A 25937-nucleotide genomic window follows, 5' to 3' on the forward strand; every position below is an offset into this window, starting at 1 on the left:
GGGTCAGATGCTGTGCCGGGTCCTGGTACTGAGAGCCAGTCCCTTATCTGGGAAGACAGACACAGTCAGACAATCATGGAGCATGGTGCCAAAGCTGACACAGGTGTGTGTGTGTGTCTGTGTGTGTGGAGGGCCGTCTCTGACTCAGTAGAGACCTTCTTGTCAGGCTTCAGCAGGGAAGGCATGTGCAGATTGGGTCTTGAGGGATGTGTAGGAGTTCCTCAGTCCAAATAGTCGGCTTCCCACAGGTCCCTAGGGAAGTGCTCTATGGGAGTCCATTTGCACTTGGGGCCCCAGAGGGAGGCTGTGTGGACTCAGAGCTTTGCTCAGGGGCTCTACCTCCCACCAGGCCGAAACCCACAGGAAGAGACCAGGATGGCAGCTCAGCAGCCTGAGGGCTGCCATCAGGGCCTGATCTGGGCCCAGACTTAGATAACTTCCATTCTCAGTGCTTCTGGTGAGCCTGGAAGGGGTGACAGTCACCTGTAGTTTCCTTAGGGCAGGATGCACCTGGAAAGATGATCCATCCTTTAACGGGACAAGCCTATGCAGAAGCCGGCACCCACTGGATTTGGGGAAACCTTGTTTCTAGGAACTCTTTCTCCCTGTTACTTCACTGGGGAACCCAGCTTCCACCCTGTGTCTGAGGGCCTCCTTGGAACCACCAGAGGTAGCCTGGTAGGGTGGGAAGACCCTGGGTGTCTAGCCCTGGCTTGCTACTAATACCACCTGACTGTGTGACCTCAGGTGAGATGTTTAACCTCTCTGGGTCTGGCTTTCTCTTTTCTCTAAATGAGGAGGTGAGACTAGATTAGAGGCTCTAAACTGTGTTCTGAAGGAGCTGTAAGGTTTTTGGAGGAGCTTTAGGGGCCAAAGAGGGTAAGAAAGAGATGAATCCAAGGGAGTCTTAAGGGGTCAGGGCTCTGGGACCCCTGCCCACCTCAGTCAGAGAAGCTCTGGTGTTAGGAGTTAAATCCATCAGGAGGCAGGATCCTGTGGTGGTCCTGCCCTTGACTTAGATAACCTGATTCAAATCCCCGCTCTGAGCCTTACTAGTGAGAACTTGGGCTGATTGCTCACCCCTCTCAGCTTCAGTTTCTTTAACTTTAAGATGGGACAAAAGCCGGGCGTGGTGGATCACGCCTGTAATCCCAGCACTTTGGGAGGCTGAGGTGGGCGGATCACCTGAGGTTGGGAATGCGAGACCAGCCTGACCAACATGGAGAAACCCCATCTCTACTAAAAAAAAAAAAAACCAAATTAGCTGGGCATGGTGGCACGTGCCTGTAATCCCAGCTGCTTGGGAGGCTGAGGCAGGAGAATCACTTGAACCTGGTAGGCGGAGGTTGTGGTGAGCCGAGATCGCGCCACTGCACTCCAGCCTGGGCAACAAGAGTGAAACTACATCTCAAAAAAAAAAAACAAAAGTGACAAACAGCAGTACCTCCCTCATCAGGTTACTATGGGATTAAGCGAGATTATATATATATATATATGGTGGACTCCAAACAGCCTGATATATAGCAAGCATTCAGTGAATCTTTTTTTTTCTTTTTTTCTTTTTTTTTCTCTGTCGCCCAGGCTGGAGTGCAGTGGCGCGATCTCAGCTCACTACAAGCTCCGCCTCCCGGGTTCAAACAATTCTCCTGCCTCAGCCTCCTGAGTAGCTGGGACTACAGGCACCAGCCACCATGCCCGGCTAATTTTTTGTAGTTTTAGTAGAGACGGGGTTTCGCCGTGTTAGCCAGGATGGTCTGAATCTCCTGACCTTGTGATTCGCCTGCCTCGGCCTCCCAAAATGCTGGGATTACAGGCGTGAGCCACCACGCCCGGCCGCATTCAGTGAATCTTAACTAGAGTCATTGTGATTCCACATAGCCATCTACTTGAGGAATTTGGCTGTAAAAATAAAAGATAGGCCGGGCGCGGTGGCTCAAGCCTGTAATCCCAGCACTTTGGGAGGCCGAGACGGGCTGATCACGAGGTCAGGAGATCGAGAGACGATCCCAGCTAACACGGTGAAACCCCGTCTCTACTAAAAAATACAAAAAAATAGCCGGGCGAGGTGGCGGGCGCCTGTAGTCCCAGCTACTTGGGAGGCTGAGGCAGGAGAATGGCGTAAACCCGGGAGGCGGAGCTTGCAGTGAGCTGAGATCCGGCCACTGCACTCCAGCCTGGGTGACAGAGCAAGACTCCGTCTCAAAAAAAAAAAAAAAAATAAAATAAAAGATAGAAGTCTGAACACTACTGGATGGGATGGTCTAGAACAGGGTGTCAAATCTTTTGGCTTCCCTGCGGCCCATTGGAAAAGAATTGTCTTGGGTCACACGTAAAGTACACTAACACTAACCATAGCTGATGAGCTAAAACACACACACACACACACACACACGAAATCTCATAATGGGGCCAGGTGCCGTCGCTCACACCTGTAATCCCAGCACTTTGGGAGGCCAAGGTGGGTGGATCATGAGGTCAGGAGTTCGAGACCAGCCTTGCCAATATGGTGAAACCCCTTCTCTACTTAGAGATACAAAAACTTAGCTGGGTATGGTGGCGAGCACCTGTAATCCCAGCTATTTGGGAGGCTGAGGCAGGAGAATTGCTTGAACCCGGGAGGTGGAGGTTGCAGTGAGCTGAGATCATGCCAGTGCACTCCAGCCTGGGTGACAAAGCAAGACTCCATCTTGGGGGAGGGAGAAAAAAAGAGGCCGAGGTGGGAGGATCACTTGAGCCAGGAGTTCGATACCAGCCTGGGCAACATAGCAGGACCCTATCTTTAAACAAAATAAAAAAATAAAATAGCTGGGTGTGGTGGTACACACCTGTAGTCCCAGCTACTCCAGAGGCTGAGGTGGGAGGACCACTTGAGCCTGGGAAGGTCGAGGCTACAGTGAGCTGTGAGCACACCACTGCACTCCAGCCTGGGTAACAGATCGAGACCCTGTCTCAGAAAGAAAGACTAAAAAGAAGAAAGAAAGAGTTGGGTGCATATAAGAAACCATCTTATATGCCCCCCTGCCTTGCAAAAAAAAAAAAAAATCTCATAATATTTTAAGAAAGTTTACGAATTTGTGTTGGGCCACATTCAAAGCCATCCTGAGCCACATGTGGCCTGCAGGCTGCGGGCTGGATAAGCTTGATCTGGAAGGTTTCTTCCTGTTCTTACTTCAGAGGCACACCATGTCCCCTGACCATCCCTTGAGACACCTTGTATCAGTCAGGGTTCTCTGCAGAAACAGAACCAACAGGATGTGTGTAGAAAAAAAGATAGAGATTTATTTAAGGAATTGTCTCACGTGATTGTGGAGCTGTGGCAGGTTTAAAATCTGCAGGGTAGGTTGGCAGGCGGGGTACCCCTGCCTGTTGTAGTTCGAGTCCAGAGCCGTGTGCTGGCAGAGTTCCTTCTTGCTTGAGGAGGTTGGTCTTATTTATTAAGGCCTTCAACTGACTGGATGAGGCTCACCCAAATTATAGAGGGTCATGTGCTTTATTGAAAGTTTGCTGATTTAAATGTGAATCTCATCTAAAAAATAAAAACCAACCAACTTTCTCAGAAACATCCAGAACAATGTTTCGCCAAATATCTAAGTACCATGGCCTATACAAGTTGACTCATTAAATTAGCTACCACACACCTCCAGCCCAGGCCGTGGAGATGAACCAGCAGGGCAGGCTGAGTGACCGGTGAGCAGGCAGGTGGCCAGGCCTGTGGCTCTGTGCCGGCCAGGGAAGGAGCTGAAGCTGGACCAGGCATGCGAGTGGTTATCGCCGGGGTCAGGTGCACACTGAGGCTATGTGCTCATTTTCCGACCCAAGTCCAGGAGGAAAAGGCCATTTAGATCCCAACAATGTTGGCTTCCTGTGTTCCCGAGAGGCAGGAAGCAACCCCAGGACAGAGTACCGGCAGCCCAGCTGGGGCGGGAGCTGGGGCCAAGGGCTGGGGGTGCAGTTCTTCACCCCAGCAGAGTAATCTAAGGGTCCCTTTCCACTAAGGGGTTTTCTGCTCCCTCTCAGGCCACCACTGGGCCCTGCTGTGCAGGGGCAGTGCTGATATTGTGGCAGAGATGGGGCTCCTGGGGCTCCATGGAGCTCTGGTTGGACAAGGTCACTGGTTCAGGAGGGTGCATGGGTGAGTTTGTAATTTTGGGGCCTTCTGTAGGAGCTGGGAGGTCATGATCTGCTCAGGTGGGGGCCCATCCTGACATGTGTCTCTGTGGAGGATTCAGGAGAGGAGAAGGCTGGGGTTTTCCTGCTCTTGTTCCTCCCTGCGTGTCCCCATCCTTCTGATGAGAAATGGTACCTGTGGAGTGAGCATCCCTGTCACTCACAGACTGGTCCCTGTCACTCATAAACTGGCTGTCTCCCCAGCAGTATCTGATGTTCCCAGGGTTGGAAACTGGGTTTTTCCCCTTTCTCTGTTGAAGGGAGGAAGGGGTAGGTGGCAATGGTGGTGGGGGGTGTCTTAGTTGGGCTGTTACAGAATACGTTAGCCTCTTAAGAGTTACTTTCTGGAACACAATGACTAATTACTTGGTAGGGTAAGGGAAGTGAGGAAGGAGTTAAAGCGAGGGTTTGCAGGCACCAAGGGGCAAGGTAGGACCCAGAAGATGGCCTCTGGCCTTGGTTCCCAGCATCTGCTACCTTTGGCTCTTGCATTCTGATGGGTCTTGTGTTCTGATATCAGTGATCTAGTACTGCATAAAAAATTACCCATAAACTTAGTGGTTTAAAATAAATACAGGCTGGGTACCATAGTTCACTCCTGTAATCCTAGCACTTTTGGAAGCCTAGGCAGGAGGATTGCTTGAGCTCAGGAGTTCGAGATCAGCCTGGACAAATGGCAAAACCCCCTCTCTACAAAAAATGCAAGAATTAGCAGGGCATGGTGGCACATGCCTGTAGTCCTAGCTGCTTAGGAGGCTGAAGTGGGAGGATCGCTTAAGTCTGGTAGATGGAGCTTGCAGTGAACTGAGATTGTGCCACTGCACTCTAGCCTGGGTGACAGAGCAGTGCAAGACCATGTCTAAAAAAAAAAAAAAAGAAGAAAAAAGAAAAAAAATCAAAATTATTATTCCACATGGTTTCCACAGCTCAGAAATTCATGAGTGATTGGCTGGGTGGGTGGTTCTGGCTCGGAGTGTCTTATAAAAGGTGCAGTCAAGATGTCACTGGGGCCGTATTCATCTGAAGGCCTGACTGGGGCAGGAGGATCCAGTTACCACATGGCTCACTTAATGTTGTCAAGCTGGGGCTGGCTATTGGCAGGAGGCCTCAGCCCCTCACCACACAGCCCTCTCCATAGGGTTGCTTGAGTGTTCTCATGACATGGTCACTGGCCCAGAGCAAATGATCCAACAGACCAAGGCTGAAGTCAAAGTGTCTTTTATGGTTTAGCGTCAGAAGTCACACACTGTCATTTCTATAATATCTGACTGATTATATAAATCAGCCCTATTTAGTGTGGAGGGGACTCCAGAAGGGTATGAGTAGCAGACGCAAGAAATATTGGCAGCTACCTGCGAGGCTGGTTGCCACAGTTTCCCTTTCTGTAACCCATCTGAATATTTCATCGATCTGAAAGTGAGAGGCCAGCAGATTGGCAGGCCCAAACTTGAGATTACAGCAAGAGGGACGCAAGTTAGAGAGGAGGACATACTGTCCGTTGGGAGGAGATGTGAGATAGGTGGACAGGCATGCATAGGGGACTTCCCTGGAGGAAACTCAGCAAGCGGGCCTCCTTGGGGTTGGAGGCGGATGCTTCTGCAGGTGTCAATATCCATTCATGGGGGCTTGGCCAAGCCTGCCCTGCTTGGCATCTGCCACTTGCTTTCAGTTTGCTAAGCTTTTGTCTTCTGGGCTGGGAGCTGGAGTGGGGGTGGTCTTCCCTCGTTCTCCTCTGTAGAGCTGCCAAGGACAAGCTTTCTGCATTCCAGTGTGCAGGAAGCACTCAGCATAGCGTATTGCAATTACCTGATGATTTCTCCGTTTGCCTCCTCACTTGAGGGCATTTGCTGAGTGTGTGCCCACTGTGTGACAGGCAGGGCTGCCCTGTACAGTCATGCAGGCCATGTGCTGCCAAGGGTGCCTACCCGAGACAGCACAGGAGTCAGCCCACCCTTTGCCTACCAAGCCATGCATCTTGGCACAGGGCCGATCTGCCTGGAGAAAGGGCACCTTCTCACCATTTCCACAAAGACACTGTGCATGAACCCAGCTGTGTGTCCCCAGGGCTGGTCTGCCCAGAGGGTGGGCCTCCTTCTAGTTTGCACAAAGATGCTGTATGGTCTCGTGGGCCTGAAGCAGACACTGTTCTAGCTGCTGGGGCTACAGTACGAAGGAGAAAGGCATGCTTCCTGCCCTCCCGAGTGTAGTGTGTGGAGATAGACTAGAGAGAAGTTACCCAGGGCAACTTTAGAAAATAACCAGGGTGCTGAAAAAGAATAATTGGAAAGCTACTCTAATTTGAGTGGTCAGGGGAGGCCTCTTTGAGGAGATGACTTTGGGTGGATTCCCAAAGGATAAGAGGGATTCGGTCCAGGGAACGATGGGGTGCTGGGGTGAGGGGGAGTGTTCCAGGCAGCTGACACAGCAAGTGCCAAGGCCCTGAGGCACTCTGGGAACTGTCAGAGTATGGAGCATGCTGGAGGGAGGTAGAGTCCGGCCCCTATTGTGTCCCTCATGTCTAGACTGGGTGGATACTTAGAAACTCCTTTTTGGTTGGACATGAGACGTTGAGGTGGCGGTCTACAGCTCAGGAACGATCTGAGAGTGGGGGAGACATGACTAAATGGGGGTGCGTGTAAACCTCAGGGGAGATCTTCAGACAGGTCCAACTCAGCAAACATTTATTAAGCCTCGCCTGTGTACCAGGCTCCTCCTTCCTTCCCTCCCTCCCTTTCTTCCCTTCCTTCCTTCCTTCCTCCCTCCTTCTCTCCTTCTCCTTCTCCTTCTCTTTCTCCCTCTCTCTCTCTCTCTCTCTCTCTCTCTGTAGGAGAGAGAGAGAGGCAGGTCCCCTAGAAAGGAGCATACATTGTCAGACCCACAAAGGGGAAGTTTCCTCTATTTGGATGGGGTGGGGCAGGAGAGGCTGCTGCTATCCAAAAGGGAACACCTTTGCGAAGGGAGGGAGTTGCTACCCGGGCTGGTGGGGGTGCTGAGGGAGAGGGAGAAGCAGAAAGGACAGAGGGATGGTAACGCTTGTGTGGCTGAGCGGGGAGTATATCCTGCTGTGGCCAGGGTGGAGATGTCCCTGAGCTGGGTTGGGTGGCTGGTGGGGTCAGGAAAGCTTTGCTCAGCACCGGTGAGTCACAGGCCTGGGCTGGGCCAGGACTAGGTTCTGAGAGAAGATCCCATGTTAGGGACAGTGGCCAAGGTCCCTTTCCAGGCACCACCCAGTGTGCCTCCCAGCTTCTCCCTCTTCCCCATTCCCAGCCCCTTCTGCCTCAGACAAACCAGAAGAAGCCTTAGTGTGGGGAACCCCGGAGCCTCTTTGGGCTGCTCTTGGTCCTCGTCTGTGCCTCAACCTCCCTTTCTGCCCTCTGCTGAGAATCAGGCTGGTTCAAAGCTGGAACGGGGTGGGGTGCAGTAGATCTAGGAGAAGGAGGTGGAAGGCTGTGGTCCTGGGCTGTGGCTGTGAGGATTTGGAGTCAGGGCACTCCCCTACCTTGCCCTCCCCATTTCTCTAACCAGAGTTCCTAACCCCCCAGCCTTAGCAGGTCCTGGGCAGCCAACAAGACCCAAAGCAGTGCAGAACCCAGGAGACCCCTCACCCACCCATGAGATCTGCAGGGAGGTCACCAGATCCCTTGGTGGAGTCCCAGAGCCCTGGGGGGTGGGGCAGCAGGGCTGGGGACATTCCAGGCTTTGGGAACCTTATAGGAAATTTGATTCCAACTTCTGGTAATAGGAAGAAGAGCAAGTCCTGTGTGTGTGTGTGTGTGTGTGTGTGTGTGTGTGTGTGTGTATGTGTGTGTGTTTCAAATCATGCACATGAAGTTTATGTGAGCATCTGTTCACATGTCTGTATTCACAAATCTGTGTCAGGCTGCATCTAAGGGTGTCCCACAAAATCGTGTGTGTTGGTGCCCTGGGTCAGGGGTTTTCTTGGATGAATCTGTGTGTGACGCTGTGTGTGTGTGCACGGATGTATGGATGGGTGGGAGTGGTTCTGGGTGAGTGTGTGTGTGTGGGTGTAATGTGTATACTCGTGGACCCTCCCCTGGATTCTGAATTGGGTCTGTGTGTCTGCCTCTGGGTCAGAGTAAGTGTGATTGTGGTTTGCGATGTCGTCTGCTTGCCTGGTGTGTGTGTAAGGCGAGAAGGCCCCCCTTATTCCTTGGTGGGGCTGGCGTGGGGCCCGGGTCCGGGCTACCTCTGCCCCTGGCAGGGGTCCAGTGGGGGACTCCCCCTTGCTCCCCCCACCTTCCCGCACCCGGGGAGGCTCTGGCGCTGGGAGCCCCCTGCCTCCCCGGCCGCGGGTCCGCAGTCCCGGGCGCTCCCGCCCCGCAGGCCCGGCAGCCGCTCCCCTCCGTCCCCTCCCTCTCTCCCTCTCTCCTTCCCTCCGTCCCTCCTTCCCTCCTTCCCTCCCGAGCGCGGATTGCGGGCTGGGGTGGGAGGAGATTTCGCGGAGTTTCCATTTCATACCTCGCGGCTAAAACTTTCTTTCTGTGTCTCGCCCTCTTGCAGTCTGCAGCTTCTCCTGTCATCGGAAATGCCAGGCCAAGGTAAGCGGCCGCGGGCTGGCGGGCCCGGGAGGACTTGGGACAGGCCTGGCTCGGGGTCCCAGACTGGAGCGGGGGCGCCGGCGGGGCGGGGGCGGTGCCCGGGGCGTCCCTCCTCCTCTCTTTGTTTATGCAAAGCGCCTGGGCCTGGGAACGGGCGCAGGTCAAGGTGAAGGCGAAGGCCCGGGGGCGGGGGCAGGGGCAGGCTGGGGAGTCGGGGGATGTGAGTTGGGGGCGCGGCGCGCAATCTGGGCGGTTACTGGGGGTGTCTGGTGGGGGCTGAGCTCCGAGGGAGCGGCCTTTCAAGGTGTTTCTGCTAGTTCTTAAGGGGGAGAGGGGAAGGGGGAGGGGATCCATTTCGGTTACCCCGGGCCGTGCAAAGCCCCAGTTGGCCCAATTTGGCCAACTAGAAAACCTCAGTGTCTACAGCCACAGGACCCCCAGGGCAGGAGAAGCGGGTGGGTGGCCTAAGTGGAGAATGAGGTCGGGGGTCAGGATTGGTTGGTCTGGAACCCCCTGAGAGACTGTCCCTTCCTCTTTATTGGCCAGGTCTCCTTTTGGTCCTCAGTTTCCCCGTGAGTATTTCCTGGCTGGTCTTGGTGGGAGAGGGAAACTGAGGCAAGAAGACTGGAGGGATTGCTGGGCCCTGGTTGGCCAGGCTGGCTCAGCCCCTGATGTATCCACTGAGGTTTGGACCCAGGAGTCATATATCAGCTTCTTGGAATAACAGGCGGTGGGGGATCCGCACCAAGATGGGTTATGAGTTTGGGAAGGAAATGGTTCTGTCCAATGGCTCACCTCTGTCGGGGGGTGGAAACGGCATTCCTTGCCTTTCCCTTGCAGCAAATGTCTGCACCTTCTCCCATCGTTGCTTGTAACCCTCCTTGCCCTTTCACTCCCTGCGTTTGCTCTTCGTATTTGATCTTTCAAGGAGTTCAGGGAGTAGAAGAAGATGCTTCCAAAAGGAGCATTCATTGAGCAGTTGAGGACCTGTATCTGGTGCATTTCATGTTTTGCTTCTTATTAGCTGGGTGGCCTTGGGCAAGGTATGTACCTCTGTGAGCCTCTGTTTCATCCTCAGGGATATGGGAATAAGAAGCCTACCTCATAAAGTTGTTATGAGAATTCAATGAGATAATGTATGTGAAGTGCCCAGCCCAGTGCCTGGCATAGGGTGGGTGCTCAAAAATGTCGTGACTGATGCTCAGCTGCTGGGAACTTGGAGGGACAAGTGTCCCCTTGGGGAAGGGGTGCTGATGGATCAAGCAGGTCTGGGAGGAATCTTCCTCCAAAGAAACTTTACTTAAGCCAAGCACACACCTTGCTGGAGGGCGTCTCCATCTGTAGACTCCAGCTTGGAATGCTCCCCTTGCAGAGGTGCGGAGGGCCTGGCTTGCAGCAGGTACCTCCATGCAGTGAGTTTTCTGCCCCTTCCCTTGTCTTCTGCTTTCCTGCGGCCTCCCTCAGCCTATTCTCCCCTGGAGAGAGGGTACGTTTCTGCTTCTCCTTCCACCTCCCTCCTTGTTCTGTTTATCCAGAGCAGAGTTTTTTTTTTTTTTTTTTTTTTTTTTGCCTTAAACACCAGAACTTTCCAGTTTTCTTGCTCCTCCCCAATCTACCCCTTCTTCCTGCCCTTCCTGCAACCTTTTCTCTTAATAGCAATGGACATTTGTACAGTGCTTTGGATCTTAGACAGCATTTCACACGCATTATCAGACTTTGTTCTTTTAATTCCTTTAGAGCATAAAACATTGGCCAAAAGATCCTGTTGTTTTACAGATGAGGAAACTGAGGCACCCCAGGTTGAGTGACATCCTCAAGGTGTCCCAGTGTAATTCTTCACCTGCTCTCTGTCCCTGGGCCTTTGTGCTTCCTTCTCCTTGTCCCTCACTGCCTACTGGCATGCATTTCTCCATCCTTGCCTGCCACTCCTCCTTTTTCTTTCCATCTCTTGACAGCAGCAGGATACATTTAGGGAGGATAATGGGATAAACTTACGGGCAGTGAGGATCTGATTAGGGGAGATGGGTAGCCCAGAGAGGCCCAGAAAGATGTGACAGATGGCCCCTTGTCATGCAGTAGCCTTGTGCATGGGAGCAGGTAAATACCAAAGATGACTTTTTGGGGGCATAGCCTACTTCAGGAGTCTCACGTGTGCTGGGGGCTCAGAATGCACCAGGCTGCAGCAGTCCTGCTCTGCCCTGCTCAAGGAGGCCACCTAAGTGGAGGAGAGGGTATACTGGCAGGGCAGTAACCAGAGAGACAGATGGGCTTTGTATAGGAGTTTCCTCTATAGGGAATGGGACCCACTGGTGGTGAGCGCTCCACCCAGCTGGTGGGTCTCTCCCTGAAACCACAGCTCTTACTGCTGCCCTGCCTTTTTCTCCTGCTGGGGAGGGCAGCGGGAGCCACAGAGCCACAGCAGAGCTCTATACTGTGGATTTTATAGCCTTGTCAACTTGGAGGTCATCTTGTCCATCCCCTGCTTTTAGGCAGGATGCATTAATAAATGTTTAGTAATCTCCTTCCATGAGCCAGACACTGTTCCAAGTGAACAGATAGAGAAGGTCTTGGCCCTCATGTGTCTTGCAATAGGGGAGACAGGCACTAAATAGGCAAGCAAGTTTTGAAGTGAATGAGCTGGAGCAACGGGTTAGAGAAGAATTCTGCTAAGGTAGCCCAGGAAGACTCCTTGGAGGGAGAGTTGTGTGAGGTGGGACCCAGATGATGATGTAGGGGAGGAGAAAGAGCAGGTGCAAAGGCCCTGAGGTGAGAGGAGCTTGTTACACTTGAAAGAGGGCTGGGGAGTGAGTGCTGGGGAGTTTGGGCCTGAGGGATGCGATTGGATTTCTACTCTGAGAAGGCCACTCTGGCCTTGAGCAGGCACCCGGATGGGAGTAGGGACATGGGCCAAGAGGCCGCTGCTGTTGCCTACTCGAGACAGCCTGGTGGCTTAGTCCATGGTGCTCGCCAGAAAGGCAGTGAGGAGGGGCTGGGTCTGGGATGCCTTCTGAGGGAGAGCTGGAGCCTCACTGAGCCATTGGATGTTGGGTGTGAGAGTGGGAGTGGGCTTAAAGATGACTCCCAGGTTTTGGCTAGAGTAATTGGGTGCACATGGTTTCACTTACTGAGATAGATGAGGTGTGTGAGAAATTTCTAGGAGAGATGGCTCCAGGGTTTCAGCTTTGCTTGGTCTCCTTTCACAGTACCACCATGCACTTGGGGTTTCTTGCTGATGTTGATCCTTCCCTATTCAGCCTGCTCTAGCCACTCCTCCGCTAAGTGGCTGCTTCCTAATGCCTTCACACACCACCCTCAGACTGTTCCTGCAGCACGAAGCGATGGTTCTGACAGGGGCTGTGTTATGTATATGGAGTGATATGGTATAATAAATGGCCCCCAGATTTAGTAGCTTAAAATAGCATCAAACACTTATTATCTCATGATAATAAATGTTTTGGGGGGTCAGGATGTTGGGAGTGGCTTAGCTGACTGGTTCTGACTAGGGGTCTCTCATGGGGTTGCAGTTGAGATGTTGGCTGGGGCTGCAGTCTTCTCAAGGCCTGACGGGCTACAGGATCATTTTCCAAGGTGGTTCTGTCATATGGCTCTCAAGTTGGGATTGGCTGTTGCCAGGTAGCCTCAGTTTCTCGCCACACGAACCTCTCCATAAGGCTGCTTGAGTGTCCTTACAACATGGTGGCTGGTTTCCCAAGAGTGAATGAATGATTCAAGAGAGAGCAAGGCAGAATCCACAATGTCTTTTATACACTATCCTTGGAAGACACACTGTTATTTCTGCAATATCCTATTGGTTACATAGGTCAGCCTTATTCAGTGAGGAAAGAATCTACATAAGGGCTTGAATACCATGAGGCAAGAATCAGTGGGGGCCATCTTGGAGGGTGACACTACAGATGCCCAGAGACAGGGCAATGCAGACCTGGCAGCTAGGAGGCCATGGGAGTGTTGGGAAAGGCAGGGTACGGGAATCAGACCTACTTGGGTTTGAACTCTACCCCCGCTGCTTTCCAGATATGTGAGCTGGGTTGCAGAGGATTAAATGCACATTGGCATATAGTAGGCACCTTTCTCCTTTCTTGGAACGATAGTTGAAGCTTGGAAAGAATCACAGATATTCTGTGCCCAGCTCTCTGCCACTTGGACGTGCTTGAGAGAAAATGCTCCTGCTGGTAGAGGTAGAGCCTCAGTGCCGGCTCACAGTCAATGTTATCTATGTGTTGATTGCGCATCGGAAGGCTGAGAGCTAGGTTACACCCCAGCTTCCCGAATAGTACCTAGTCCATAGTAGGAGTGCCAATAAAGGGATAGAAGGATGGAATAAAGGAATTTTGAGAAACAAGTCCTTCCTTTCTGGGGAGAGGCTGAGGGGATGGAGGAAAGCGGGAGAGAAGTAGCAGCAAAATCACTTTAAATACCCCTCCCAAAAGCCTTCCTACCTTCTGACACAGAGGGTGCTCCAAATAATAATTCTAATCATATTCCTTTTTCTAATTGGGGTTTGAGTCACACTCTCAATTATACAAAACTCAAATGTACATTCTGATAGATTTGTACATACATGAGAACCAGATCATGATCTAGAACATTCCCAGCACCCAAAAAGCAACCCCTATGTTCCTTCAAGTCAATATGCCCCAAAGGTAATTGCTATCTTTATCTGTATCATCAGAGATCAGTTTTGCTTGTTCTTGAATGTTCATTGAAATGGAATCACACAGTATGTTTGCTTTTGTGTCTAGCGTATTTCGCTCAGCATTATGTCTGGGAGGCTCATCGTGTTCTTGTGGGTTGCAGGAGCTCATTGTTTTTAATTGCTATGTTGTATTCCATTATGTGAAGAAACCACAATGTATTTATCCATTCCACTGTTGATTGCCATTTGGGTTCTTTCCAGTTTGGGACTGTTAGGAGCAGACCTGCTATGAACCCTTAGTCACCTCTCTCTACACAGAACTTTGTAATCTACAACATGTTTTCCCTCATCTTTGTAGTTCTGTGAGGTGGGCAGGGCTCACAGTGGCCCCATTGTACAGATCCAACATCCAGGCCCCATGACGGTGCCCACCTTGGCTAATGGCACCTTGGCATAGGGGCCTTGGATGTGATTCTGGTCTGCTCTGAGTTAAATGGGCAGGGAGCAGGTGAGGAGAGAGAACAAGAGTGAAAGCATCAGACACTGAAGAGAGGGATCTGGGTCAGAGCCAGGAATCTTACTGTAGTTCATGGAAACCCCATTCTCCAGACCTCCCACTACATCTCCTGAAGGAAGTGAATTCCCAGTCTCCCTTAGTTCTCACCCTTACCCCTCATTGGGATCCTTATCTGTTCCCAGTTGTTTCTCTCCTGTTGAGGATTTAAAATGAATGGCCCAGGACTTGTCTTCCAATTTTTTTTTTTTTTTTTTTCAGAGACTGGATCTCACTGTGTTGCCCAGGGCAGAGTGCAGTGGTGTGGTCATGATTCACCGCAGCCTCGATTTCATGGGCTCAAGCCATCCTCAGTCCTCCCAGCTCAGCCTCCCGAGTCTGAGCTGGGACTGCAGTGTGCGCCACCATACCTGGCTAATTTTTTTTTTTTTTTTTACTTTTTGTAGAGATGGGGCTCACCATGTTGCTCAGGCTGGTCTTGAACTCTTGGGCTCAAGTGATCTGGCTGCCTTGGCCTCCCAAAGTGCTGAGATTATAGGCATGAGCCACCACACCCTGCCTACCTTCCACTTTTATGTTAGCACATGTGCTGTGTGTATATAGCAGCTTTTCTTCCATTTTGCTTTTCTCTTCTGTCCCCTGCTGTATGACTCCATAACTTTCAAATAAGTTTTATTTATATATTTATTATTTTAAGTAGACTTTTAATTTTAGAATAGTCTTAGGTTTACAGAAAAGTTGCAAAGGACAGTACAGAAAGTTCCTGGGTGGCAAGCACCCAGTTTCCCCTAGCCCCTGGATACATTTTGGAAAATGCTTTCCTCCCTGCTGATCCTCACTCCTTGTTTTGAAATAGCAGTTTCAGTTGACAACAGCAGCGTCTTCCAGCCAAATACTCTTTGTCCACTGCAGGTCAAGACAAGAGTTCAGTGAAAAGACCAGGCAGCTGCTGGGCAGGCAGATGGCCCAGGCCTCAGCCTCTTGGGTGGCTCTTTCTTACCCACTGGTTTCCTTCCTTAGCTCTCTGTTACCTCTTTCCAGGCCCTGTAACTTTCCTGTCCCAAGTACCAACTGAGGCGGAGGGAGGAGGCTGCAGCAACAACTTGGTCTCCTCCCCTGTACCAAAAGAGCTTAAAGCTCATCCTTTAAGCTTGAAAGGAAAGGAAATCCCATAATTAACCCCCACCTCTCAGTCTCATTGCACATTACCTTTCCTGCTAGTCTTGTAAACACACCTGCAGCCTTCTTTTACAGTTAGGCTGGAGGCTTGTGTTCTCCTGCTAGCGTAAATACCTGGGTGGGAGGAGGTTCATGGCCCCAGGACCCATCGATGGCTCTGAGCTTAGTGGAGTGTTTAAGCTCTTTGACTTTGGAGACAGGCTTAAGTTTAAATCCCAGCTGCGTCAATAACTAACTGTGTGATCTTGGGCAAGTTACTGAACCTCTCTGGGCCCCAGCTTCCTCATCTGTAACACGGTGATTCTAGCAGTATTTATCTTGTAGAGCTCTTGTGAGTGCTGGGAATGGTAACACTACTAAAATGTTAAGCTCAAAACTCACTTGTTAAAAAGTTGCTAACATGTGTTTATTGTTTTGTATTCTTCTGGCCTTCTACCTCCTGTAAGGTGGAGAGAATCTGAGAGATCAACAAAGTTTTCTGTGGGCAGTGGTGTGAAGACTAGATAGAGATTGCTTTTGTTTTTCCTTCTTTTCTCTCTCTCCATTATCAAGGAAGAGTGAGGAAATTCTATAGGCAAATATAGTATATCTTTTGCTTCTTCGCCTGCTGTATGGCCCCTGATATCTCTAGCAGTGGTTTGAAGTCTTGTCTGCACATTAGAATCACTTGGGTGCTTTAAGAAAACCAATGTCTGTATTCTACTCCCTGGAGATTTTGATTTAATTTGTTTTGGCTACGACCTGACCTGGGCACTGGGATTTTCAAAAGTGGTAACCAGTGGTGGGAATGTAAAATGGTACAACCACTCTAGAAACAGTTTGTCCATTTCTTATAAAATTCAACATATACTTGCTGTATGACCCAGAAATTCCACTCCAAGATATTTATATGAGAGAAGTAAACACATGTCTGTAAAAAGACTTGTTCACAAATATTCATAGCAGCTTTATTTCCAATAGCCCCTAACTGGAACGAACCTTAATATTCAATGACAGGTGAATGGATAAAGAAATTGTGATGTCATAGTACAGTGGGATACTACACTGCAATAGAAAGGAATGATCTATGCGCAACGGTGTGGATGAACCTCTAAAACATCGTGCTGAAAGAAGCCAGACACAAAAAGGGCACATATTGGGTGATTTCCTTTTAATGCATTTTGGAAAAGACAAATCGCTAGTGACAGAGCAGGTTAGTAGTTCCCTGGAGTTGGGAGTGGTAGGGAGATCGGCTGCAAAGGTGTGTGAAGGAACTTCCTTGGGGGATGGAAATGTTCTCTATCTTGATTGTGGTAATTATGCGTGCACCTGTCAAAACCCGTTGAACTCTATTCCTAAAAGGGATGCATTTTATTGTATGTAAATTATATCATCATAAAGTTTATTTTAATAACATTTCCCATGTGCACTTCCTTTGCAGTCACATTTGAGAACCATTGGTCTATGGCTTCTGGAGACCAAGCCCTGTCTTTGTCTTCTTGGCCAGCTCTAGCCCAATACCATGTATTTAATAGTGCTTCCTGGGGTTGAGGGCTTAATTTCCCGTTTTTTTTTTTTTTTTAAACAACTTTATTGAGGTATAACTAATTCACATACCATACAATATGCACATTTAAAGTATACAATTCAATGATTTTTTTTTGTAGCATCACAGAGTTATGTGACCATCACTGCAGTCAATCTTAGAAGATTTTCAGCAGCTCGGAAAGAAACCCTGTACCCTTTAGCTTGAACCCCTAATCCCTCTCTCTCTCCCCCACCCCACCCCAACAATCAGTAGCCACTAATCTTTCTGTCTCTATATATTTGCTGACTGATGATTTCATAGCTGTGGACTTCAGGACTGGCTTCTTTTTCTTTGCATAATATTTTCAAGGTATGTCTATGCTGTAGCTCCCTTTTTATGGTTGAGTAATATTCCATTGTATGAGTGTAGCCCATTTTGTTTTCCCATTCATCGTTTGGTGGACATTTGGGTTGTTTCATTTTTTGGTTATTATGACTAATATTGCCATGAGGATTCATGTACAGGTTTTTGTGTGGACATCTGTTTTCATTTCTCTTGGGTGTGTGTAGTTGGGAGTGGAATTGTGGAGTCATAGGGTAACTCTATGTTTATTGTTTTGAGGTGCTGCTCAGCTGTTTTACACAATAGCTTATATTGGTTTTCTAGGGCTGTCCTAAAAAAGTATCACAAACTAGGTGACTTAAAACAACAGAAATGTATTGTCTCACAGTTCTGGAGGCTGGAAGTCAAAAATCAAGGTGTTGGCAGGGCTGTGCTCCCTCTGAAACCTGCAGGGGCCCTTCCTTGCCTCTTCCCAGCTTCTGGGGGTCTCTAGCGATCTTTGGTGTCCCTTGGCTTGTAGATGCATCACCCATCCTCTGTCTTCACATGGTGGCCTCCCTGTATCCTCACATCATCTTCCCTCTGTGTCTGTGTGTCTCTGTGTCCAAATTTTTTTTTTTTTATCAGGAACTGTCATAGTTGGTTAAGGCCCATCCTCATGACCCCATTTTAGACCTTGATTACATCTGTAAAGACCCTACTTCCAAAAAGGTGCTGGGGGTTAGGACTTCAGCACATCTTTTGTGAGGGACATAATTCAACCCACAACATAGCTGTGCCATTTTACATTCTTGCCAGCAATATGTGAAGGTTCCAATTTTTCCACATCCTTGTCAACACTTGTTATTATCTGACTTTTTGATTGTAGCCATTCTAGTGGATGTCAAGTGATATCTCATCATGGTTTTGATTTGATTTCCCTGACGACTAATGATGTTGAGTATCTTTTCATGTGTTTTTTATTTGTGTATCTTTTTTGGAGAAATGTTTATTGACATTCTTTGTTCATTTAAAAAATTGGGTTATTTGTCTTTTATTATTGAGTTGTAAAAGTTCTTTATATGTTCAGGATACAAATTCCTTATCAAATATATGATCTGATTTTTTTTTTCCATTCTCTGGTTGTCTTAAAAGCCAGTTTTGAATTTAGATGAAGTCTATTTTATTTTTTCTTTAGTGGCTTATGCTTTTGCTTTCATATCTAAGAATTTATTGCCAAATCCAAGGTCACAAAGATTTACCCCTGTTTTCTTCTAAGAGTTTACAGTTGGCTCTTGCATTTAGGTCTTTTATCCATTTTGAGTCAATTTTTATATATGGTGTGAAGTAAGGTAAATGCTGTTTTGCATGTGGTTATCCATTTGTTCCAGCACTATTTGGTGAAAAGATCATTCTTTCCCCACTGAATGGTCTTGGCATCATTTGTATTAAGTTTCAAAACTGGGAAGTGTGAATTCTCTGACTTTATTCTTTTTCAAGGTTATCTTGGCTATTCTATGTCCCTTAAATAAATTTTAGGATCAGCCTGTCAATTTCTACAAAGAAGCCAGTTGGAATTCTGATAGGGTTTGCACTGAATCTGTAGGCCAATTGGGGGAATATTGCCATCTTAACAATTTTGAGGCTGGGAGTGGGGGCTCATGCCTGTAATCCCAGCACTTTGGGAGGCCGAGGTGGGTGGATCACTTGAGGTAGATCAGGAGTTCGAGACCAACCTGACCAACATGATGAAACCCCATCTCTAGTAAAAATACAAAAATTAGTCAGGCATGGTGGTGCACAGCTGTAATGCCAGCTACTCGGGAGGCTGAGGTGCGAGGATCTCTTGAACCCGGGAGGTGGAGGTTGCAGTGAGCTGAGATTGCTCCACTGCACTCCAGCCTGGGTGACAGAGTGAGACTTTAATCAAAACAAAAAACAAGAAACACCAAAAAACAATTTTGTGTTTTCTGATTCATGAGCTTGAGATGTGTTTATATTTATTTATATCTTCTTTATTTCAACAATATTTTGTAATTTTCAGAGTATACTTTTTTACTTCTTTTGTGAAGTTTTTCTTTTTTTTTTTTTTTTTTTTTTTTTTTTTTTTTTGAGGCGGAGTTTTGTCTGTCTTTGCAGATGCTCACTGTTTCAGCCTCCCGAGTAAATGGAGTTGTTTTTAATTTCATTTTTAGCCATCATTCCTGACCTCGTGATCCGCCCGTTCGTCAGTATATAAAAATATAATTTTCGATGATTTTGTGTTTCATTTTTAGATCATTCATTGTCAGTATATAAAAATATAATTGATTTTGTGTAGTGATGATTTATCTTACAATCATCACTATTTATTAGTTCTAATAGTTTTTAAAGGATTCCTTAGGATTTTCTACATACAAAATGATGTCCTCTGTGAATATAGTTTTAGTTCTTCCTTTCCAACCGGGATGCTTTTTTTTTTGAGAAGGAGTCTGGCTCTGTGGCCCGGGCTGGAGTGCAGTGGCCGGATCTCAGCTCACTGCAAGCTCCGCCTTCCGGGTTTACGCCATTCTCCTGCCTCAGCCTCCCGAGTAGCTGGGAACACAGAGGCCCGCCACCTCGCCCGGCTAGTTTTTTGTATTTTTTAGTAGAGATGGGGTTTCGCCGTGTTAGCCAGGATGGTCTCGATCTCCTGACCTCGTGATCCGCCCATCTCGGCCTCCCAAAGTGCTGGGATTACAGGCTTGAGCCACCACGCCCGGCCCGGGATGCTTTTTATTTCATTTTTTGCCTAATTGTCCTGACTAGAAATTTCAGTACAATGTTACTAGAAGTGGCAAGAGCAAAAATCGTTGTCTAGTTCCCGAACTTAGGAGGAAACTATCCAATATTTCATGACCAAGCATGATATTAGCTGTGGGTTTTTCATAGATGCCCTTCATCAGGTTGAGGAAGTTTCCTTCTGTTCCTAGTTTGTTGAATGCTTTTAAAATCATGAAACGGTGTTGGATTTTGTCAAATTCTTTTAGTGATGATCATGTGGCTTTTTTTTTTTAGTCTATTGATACAGTATATTACATTAATTGATTTTCAGTTGTTGAAACCACCTTTCATTCCTGGGATAAGTCCCATTTGATCATGGTGTATTTCTCCTTCTTAAATGTTTCTGGAATCACTTTGCTAGCATTTTGTTGAGAATTTTTGCATCTATATTCAAAAGAGATATTGGATGGTAGTTTTCTTTTTCCTGTGATATCTTTGTTTGGTTTTGGCCTCATAGAATGATTTCAGAAGTGTTTGTTTCTCTTCTATGTTTTGGAAGAATTTGTAAAGAATTGGTATTGATTCTTCTTTAAAAGTTTGTGGAGAACATTTAAACCTGTGAAGCCATCTGGACCTGGGCTTTTCTTTGTGTGTAGTTTTTTGATTGCCAGTTCAATATCTTAATTTATTATAGATCTATTCAGACTTCTAATTTCTTCTTGCGTCAGTTTTGGTAGTTTGTGCCTTTCTGGGAATTTGTCTATTTTATCTTAGTTATCTGATTTCTTCATGGTATTTCTTCATAATTCTTTTTATTTCTGTAAGGTTGGTAGCAATGTCCCCTCTTTCATTTCTAATTTGAGTAATTTGAGTCTTCTTTCTTTGAATCTTAATCAGTCTAGCTAAAGGTTTGCCAGTTTTGTTGATCTTTTCAAAGAATTTACCTTTTCCTTGCTTTTGCTTATAGCCACTGTTTATTTTTTATCTTTATTTTTATTTATTTACTTTGAGATGTAGTCTCACTCTGTCCCCCGGGGTGGACTGCAGTGGCACGATCTTGGCTCACTGCAAGCTCCGCCTCCCGGGTTCACACCATTCTCCTGCCTCAGCCTCCCAAGTAGCTGGGACTACAGGCAGCGCCTGCCACCACGCCCAGCTAATTTTTTTGTATTTTTAGTAGAGACGGGGTTTCACCGTGTTAGCCAGGATGGTCTCGATCTCTTGACCTCATGATCTGCCTGCTTTGGCCTCCCAAAGTGCTGGGATTACAGGTGTGAGCCACTGTGCGTGGCCTATAGCCACTGTTTATTAAGTATCCCCTGCATGGTGACTACTTGACACTCTTCTCATTTAATCCTTGAAACACCACACATGAAGCAGATGTGATTGTTCACACTGTCAAATGGGCCATTGAAGGGAAAGTCTTACACCAGTTATGCAACCAGCGGGCAGTGATGTGGGCTTCCTGCTCAGGTCTGAGAGTCTGGCTCTAATGTCTGATAGATTTCAGTACAGCAAGGGACCTCTCTTGTTCTACACTCAGCCTCTACTCCCCACAGCTGTGACTTCATGATTTTCTGACTTTATCATTGCTTAGGGGAGAGCGATGGGTCAGTGTTCCCTCGAGGTGTTCAGTGAGCCTCAGCATCGCTTGGTGAGCCTGTTCAGCATACTCCTGCCCTCTCAAGTTTGGCTCAGTGCATCTGGGGTTAGACCTAGCGATCTGCATTATTTTTCAACATCTGATGCTGGAGTCCCTGGCAGCACTTGAGGAGCCCGTGTTTGCCCCTGGAAATGCCTCTTCAACTTGACTGGATGCAGGCCTTGGGGAAGTTGCTGCTTCCCCTGGTCTCTGTTCTTTTGGCTTCAGCTTCACTGGGGATGGGTTCAAGGATGAGGCAGGTTTTCGGGGGAGAAGCTACTTCCTCTTGCTTTATAACAACTTTGCAAGAAGTTTTAACTTCCCCTGACATCTTTGAGTCTCTCTCTCTCTTTCTGTCTCTCTCCTTACACATGCGCCCGCACACACACACACACACATGCACACACACGCAGCCTGCTCCCCATAGCAGGGAGGGGCAAGGCTGGGGGTGAGGAGACACTGAGCTGTGACTGGCTTCTCATTTTCCTGGAATGTGGCTCCCCAAAGGTCTCATATTTTTCAGCGTTTCTGACTCTGGGGCTGTGTAAACATCACACAGGGGTTTGCTGCATCTGAGAGACCAGAGGAGTTACAGAGGGGGAGGGTAGGAGCCCAGAGCAGAGAGAAGGGCAAATGGGAGATGGAGAATGGAGAGGGAGAGAGGAGAGGAAAGTCCTGGGGTCCCGGTGGAACAGGATGCTGAATGAAGTGTGCTAGAGGGAACAAAGACCAGTGGAGTCCCACTGAGCAGGTGAGGGATCTAGGAGGGCAGGGTTCGTGATGAGGCGCCAGGGGAGGGCAGAAGGTCCAGTTCAGGTTAGGAGCTCTGTCAGTGGGGTGGGAGGAGACCCCTGGTCCACACCAGCCAACCTGGCTGCTTCTGGCTTTTAGCTCGGGGGGGGTCTGTGGTGCCCGTTGAGCTGGCTAGGCAGGGAGAGTGAGGCCTTTGCTGGTGGATCACCCCCTCCCGGGGTGTGGTGAGCCTGGCAGTGGGGAGTGGCAGCTCCTTGCCTCCTGGGGCTCCACCTTGGCTGAGAGAACCTGCTGGTATGGAGGGAGGCCCAGGATGCCTTATGAGAACCCAGCATTCTCTGCTGCTGGGCTCTGCCTAGAGGCTCAGACTCAGTCGTAGTTCTCTGAGCCTCCCAAGCCACTGACCTAGAACTATCCGCTTTCTGAGCCTGGACAGCAGGAGATGTGGCCTGGTGCATGCAGTTGGAGTCCCTGTGGCCTCCAGCTTAGGAGGCTCTTGACTCTGCTATTTACATGAACCATGTTGTATCAGGCAAGTCACTCCCACTCTGAAATCAGGTTTCCTCAGCTGTATAAAAATGGTGACATTGATATCTTGCTGATATCATGCTGACCTTGCAAGGTTGGGGGGAGGATTAGAGAGAATGTAGGTAAAATCCTGGCATGTGATAGGCTTTTGCTCAATAGATAACTCTTGTTCTATTCTTCTGAGATCCTAGCATAATAAAGAGCTAAGTGCCCCAGAAATAACAAACAGCTAACTGCCCCAGAAATCCACCAGCCAGCAGGCCAGGGCAGCTCCACGGAATGACTGTGGTTCGTGCTGCCTTACCCTGTTCCAATGGATTCCTCTGCCTGCAGCCACCTGCTGGCCATGCATGCCCCCCTCTGCCATAGTTGTTTCTCTCTGCTCCTCCCTGCCAAGGACCTTTGACACCCCGCTCCCTCTCTCTCAGGGTTCTGGCTCCTGGCTGATGAGGGACTTGGCCAATGCCCCTTGCAGCGGGCAGGTGGGTGGGATGTTAGCGGGGGGCCATTAGGAGGAGAGGGGTGTATGTGTCTTGGGGCACAGAGGAACACAGAGCGAGTCACAGATTAACTCCCGGCCTGTTTCCTCTGGCACTGGCCCGGCGCACCCAAGCGAGGGTGTCCAGGGGTGTCTGGGTTCAGACTATGTCCTGTTCGAGGAAGCAGGGGAGGAAGGTGACTCGGGGGTCATATGTGGTTGGAGGAGCAGCAGCAAAGCCCTGGAGCCCTCTTCTGCATACAGAACTCACACTGGCTTGAATTCCACATCAGTGCACAGCATCCAAAACTCCTATATCTTTGCACATACAGGATCTATTTAATCTTATCGTCACAGCAACGCTACAAGATAGGTATTAATATAATCGCTAGGGCACAGAGGAGGAAATGGCTCAGATGGTTGAGCAATGTGCTCACACAACCAGTAAGGTGCTGGAACCAGGACCGGGGACTTGAGCCCAGGCTTAGGGAGAGGCTTGGGGAGAGAATCTGAGCTGAACTCCAAGTCTGACTTTTCTTCTTCAACACTCACTATCTCTGACACTGGGCAAGTTGCACAGCCTCTTTGTGACTTGAGTTCTTGATCTGTAATAGTCATAAACAGTTTTTGCTTTATAAGATGGTTGTAAGAATTAAATGCATTAATGCCTACGAAGTGCTCAGAGCAATAGATAAATGCTACTAGCAATTATGATCAACACCCCTTTGTGAATAAAGTCTGAGGACAGAGGTTGCAGTTGGGTTGGGTGGAGGAAGTGAGCGTGGACTGGCTCGTCGTGTTTTGCTTTACTGAGGCCTGCCGAACCTCCAGGGAAGACAATTTGAATGTTCTCCACTGGACCGGCCGTCTTGTGAGGTGGTGAGCTCTCAGTAGCTGTTTTACATTGTGAGGAGGAAGGTTGGACAGGAAACAGTCAAAGTCTCTTGTTTTAAGATTTGGGGCCTGGGGAGTCAGAGCTGATTTTTAAGAAATTTTATTTTATTTTTATTTTGAGACAGAGTGTCGCTCTGTCACCCAGGCTGGAGTGTAGTGGCGCGATTTCTGCTCACTGCAACCTCCTCCTCCCGGGTTCAAGTGATTCTTGTGCCTCAGCTGCCTGAGTAGCTGAGACTCCAGGTGCACACCACCATACCTGACTAATTTTTTTTTTTTTTGTATTTTTAGTAGAGATGGGGTTTCACCATGTTGCCCAGGCTGGTCTCAAACTCCTGAGCTCAGGCAATCTTCCCACCTAGGCCTTCCAAAGTGCTAGGATTAAAGGTGTGAGCCACTGAGCCTGGCCGTTTTTTTTTTTTTTTTTTTTTAGTAGATGCACATATTTTCATGGCTCACATGATAGGTTAATACAGTCATATAATTTGTAAAGATCAAATCAGTGTAATTGGGATATCCATCACCTTAAATATTTATCTCTTCTTTGTGCTAGAAACACTGGAATTATTCTTGTCTAGCTATTTGGAAATATACATCAGAGCTGATTTGCTTCCTGCCTCCCCTGCTTATCGCTGAGTAGCCTTGGGCCATTTTCTGAAGTGCACAGGTTCTCAGCTTCCTGGTCCATAAGCTGGGGTCATGAGTCCTGCCTGCAGTCTTGTGGTGAGGATTAGATGTATGGAGAGTGCTTTTCCACTCCTGGTGCGTGGTAGCCAGTGACCTGTGATGGCTGTGGTGTTGTGGCAGCGGTATGGTTATTGTCCTTGGATGCAGTCTGGCTCTCTCCAGGTGATGACCCCATGCCGGAGCACCTGTGCCACTTATCCCTGGGCCAGCTCTGTTTGCCATGCTCCCTGGTGGTCTGCATTCTTCCTCCTCTGCCCTCTTAGTCTGAGCATCCCTTGTCTGATTCCTGGGGGTGTCTTGGGACCCTCTCAGGTTGAACTCCTCTCCCCTTCCAAGGACTTAATTCTTAAACTCTCCTCCAACTCTCATCTGACCCTAATCTGTGTCTTCCTTAGGACCCAAGTTTTTGTTTTGTTACTTTGTATTTTGAGATGATTAAACTTACAGAAAATTTGCAAAAGTAGTACAGAGAGTTTCCTTATATCCTTCACCCAACTCCCCCTAATGCTGACATCTTACATAACCATGCATGGTTATCAAAACCAGGACATTCACATTGATCTGACGTTAATCTGAGGATTGTGGTAGAATTTGGCCAGTGTTCCCACCACTGCCCTTTTTCTGATCTAGGATCCAATCCAGGACCCCACATTGCATGTGGTCATCATGTGTCCTGAGTCTCCTCCTATCTGGGACAGTTCCTCTGTCCTTCTTTGTTGCTGATGAGTTTGGCACTTTTGGAGAGTGCTGGTTAGTTGCTTTGAAGAATGCCCCTCAATTTGGGTGTGTTTGATTTTCTCTTTCCATCATTCCTTCTACATTTATTAATTGAAATTCTGCTGTAAAGAATGGTGACTTATCCCCAATTCACTTATTTATTCAATTATTTATAGTCAGTATGGACACCTTGACATTTACTTTATGGATCATAAACTCAGATGATCATTTTTTTTTTCTTGGATCCAATTGATCTAGCTATGGCCAATGGGAGCTCCTTATGTTGGTAGGACCCATAGTTCCTGATTTTTTTTTTTTTTCTTTTTGAGATGGAGTTTCACTCTTGTTGCCCAGGCTGGAGTGCAATGGCACGATCCCAGCTCACTGCAACCTCCGCCTCCCGGGTTCAAGCGATTCTCCTGCCTCAGCCTCCCAAGTAGCTCGGATTACAGGCATGCGCCACCACACCCAGCTAATTTTGTACATTTGTAGAGATGGAGTTTCTCCATGTTGGTCAGGCTGCTCTTGAGCTCCCGACCTCAGGTGATCTGCCCGCCTCGGCATTCCGAAGTGCTGGGATTATAGGCGTGAGACA

General features: G+C 48.4%; 2 protein-coding genes across 10 annotated transcripts in view; one reads left to right on the forward strand and one right to left on the reverse strand.

Annotated features, from left to right (window-relative positions):
• The window catches only part of ARPC2 (actin related protein 2/3 complex subunit 2), an 870481-nt gene that overhangs the window by 278287 nt on the left and 566257 nt on the right, over window positions 1–25937 (reverse strand). The gene's annotated exons all lie outside the window — the stretch shown is intronic.
• Window positions 1–25937, forward strand: part of TNS1 (tensin 1) — a 206767-nt gene that overhangs the window by 17060 nt on the left and 163770 nt on the right. For all 9 annotated transcript variants that reach the window (XM_050751241.1, XM_050751242.1, XM_050751244.1 and 6 more), the window contains exon 3: window positions 8689–8726. In XM_050751241.1, the coding sequence (XP_050607198.1) occupies window positions 8689–8726 (38 nt within the window). The remainder of the gene's footprint in view (window positions 1–8688; window positions 8727–25937) is intronic.

Source organism: Macaca thibetana, chromosome 12 (assembly GCF_024542745.1).
Source record: "Macaca thibetana thibetana isolate TM-01 chromosome 12, ASM2454274v1, whole genome shotgun sequence".
NCBI classification, from domain to species: Eukaryota; Metazoa; Chordata; class Mammalia; order Primates; family Cercopithecidae; genus Macaca; species Macaca thibetana.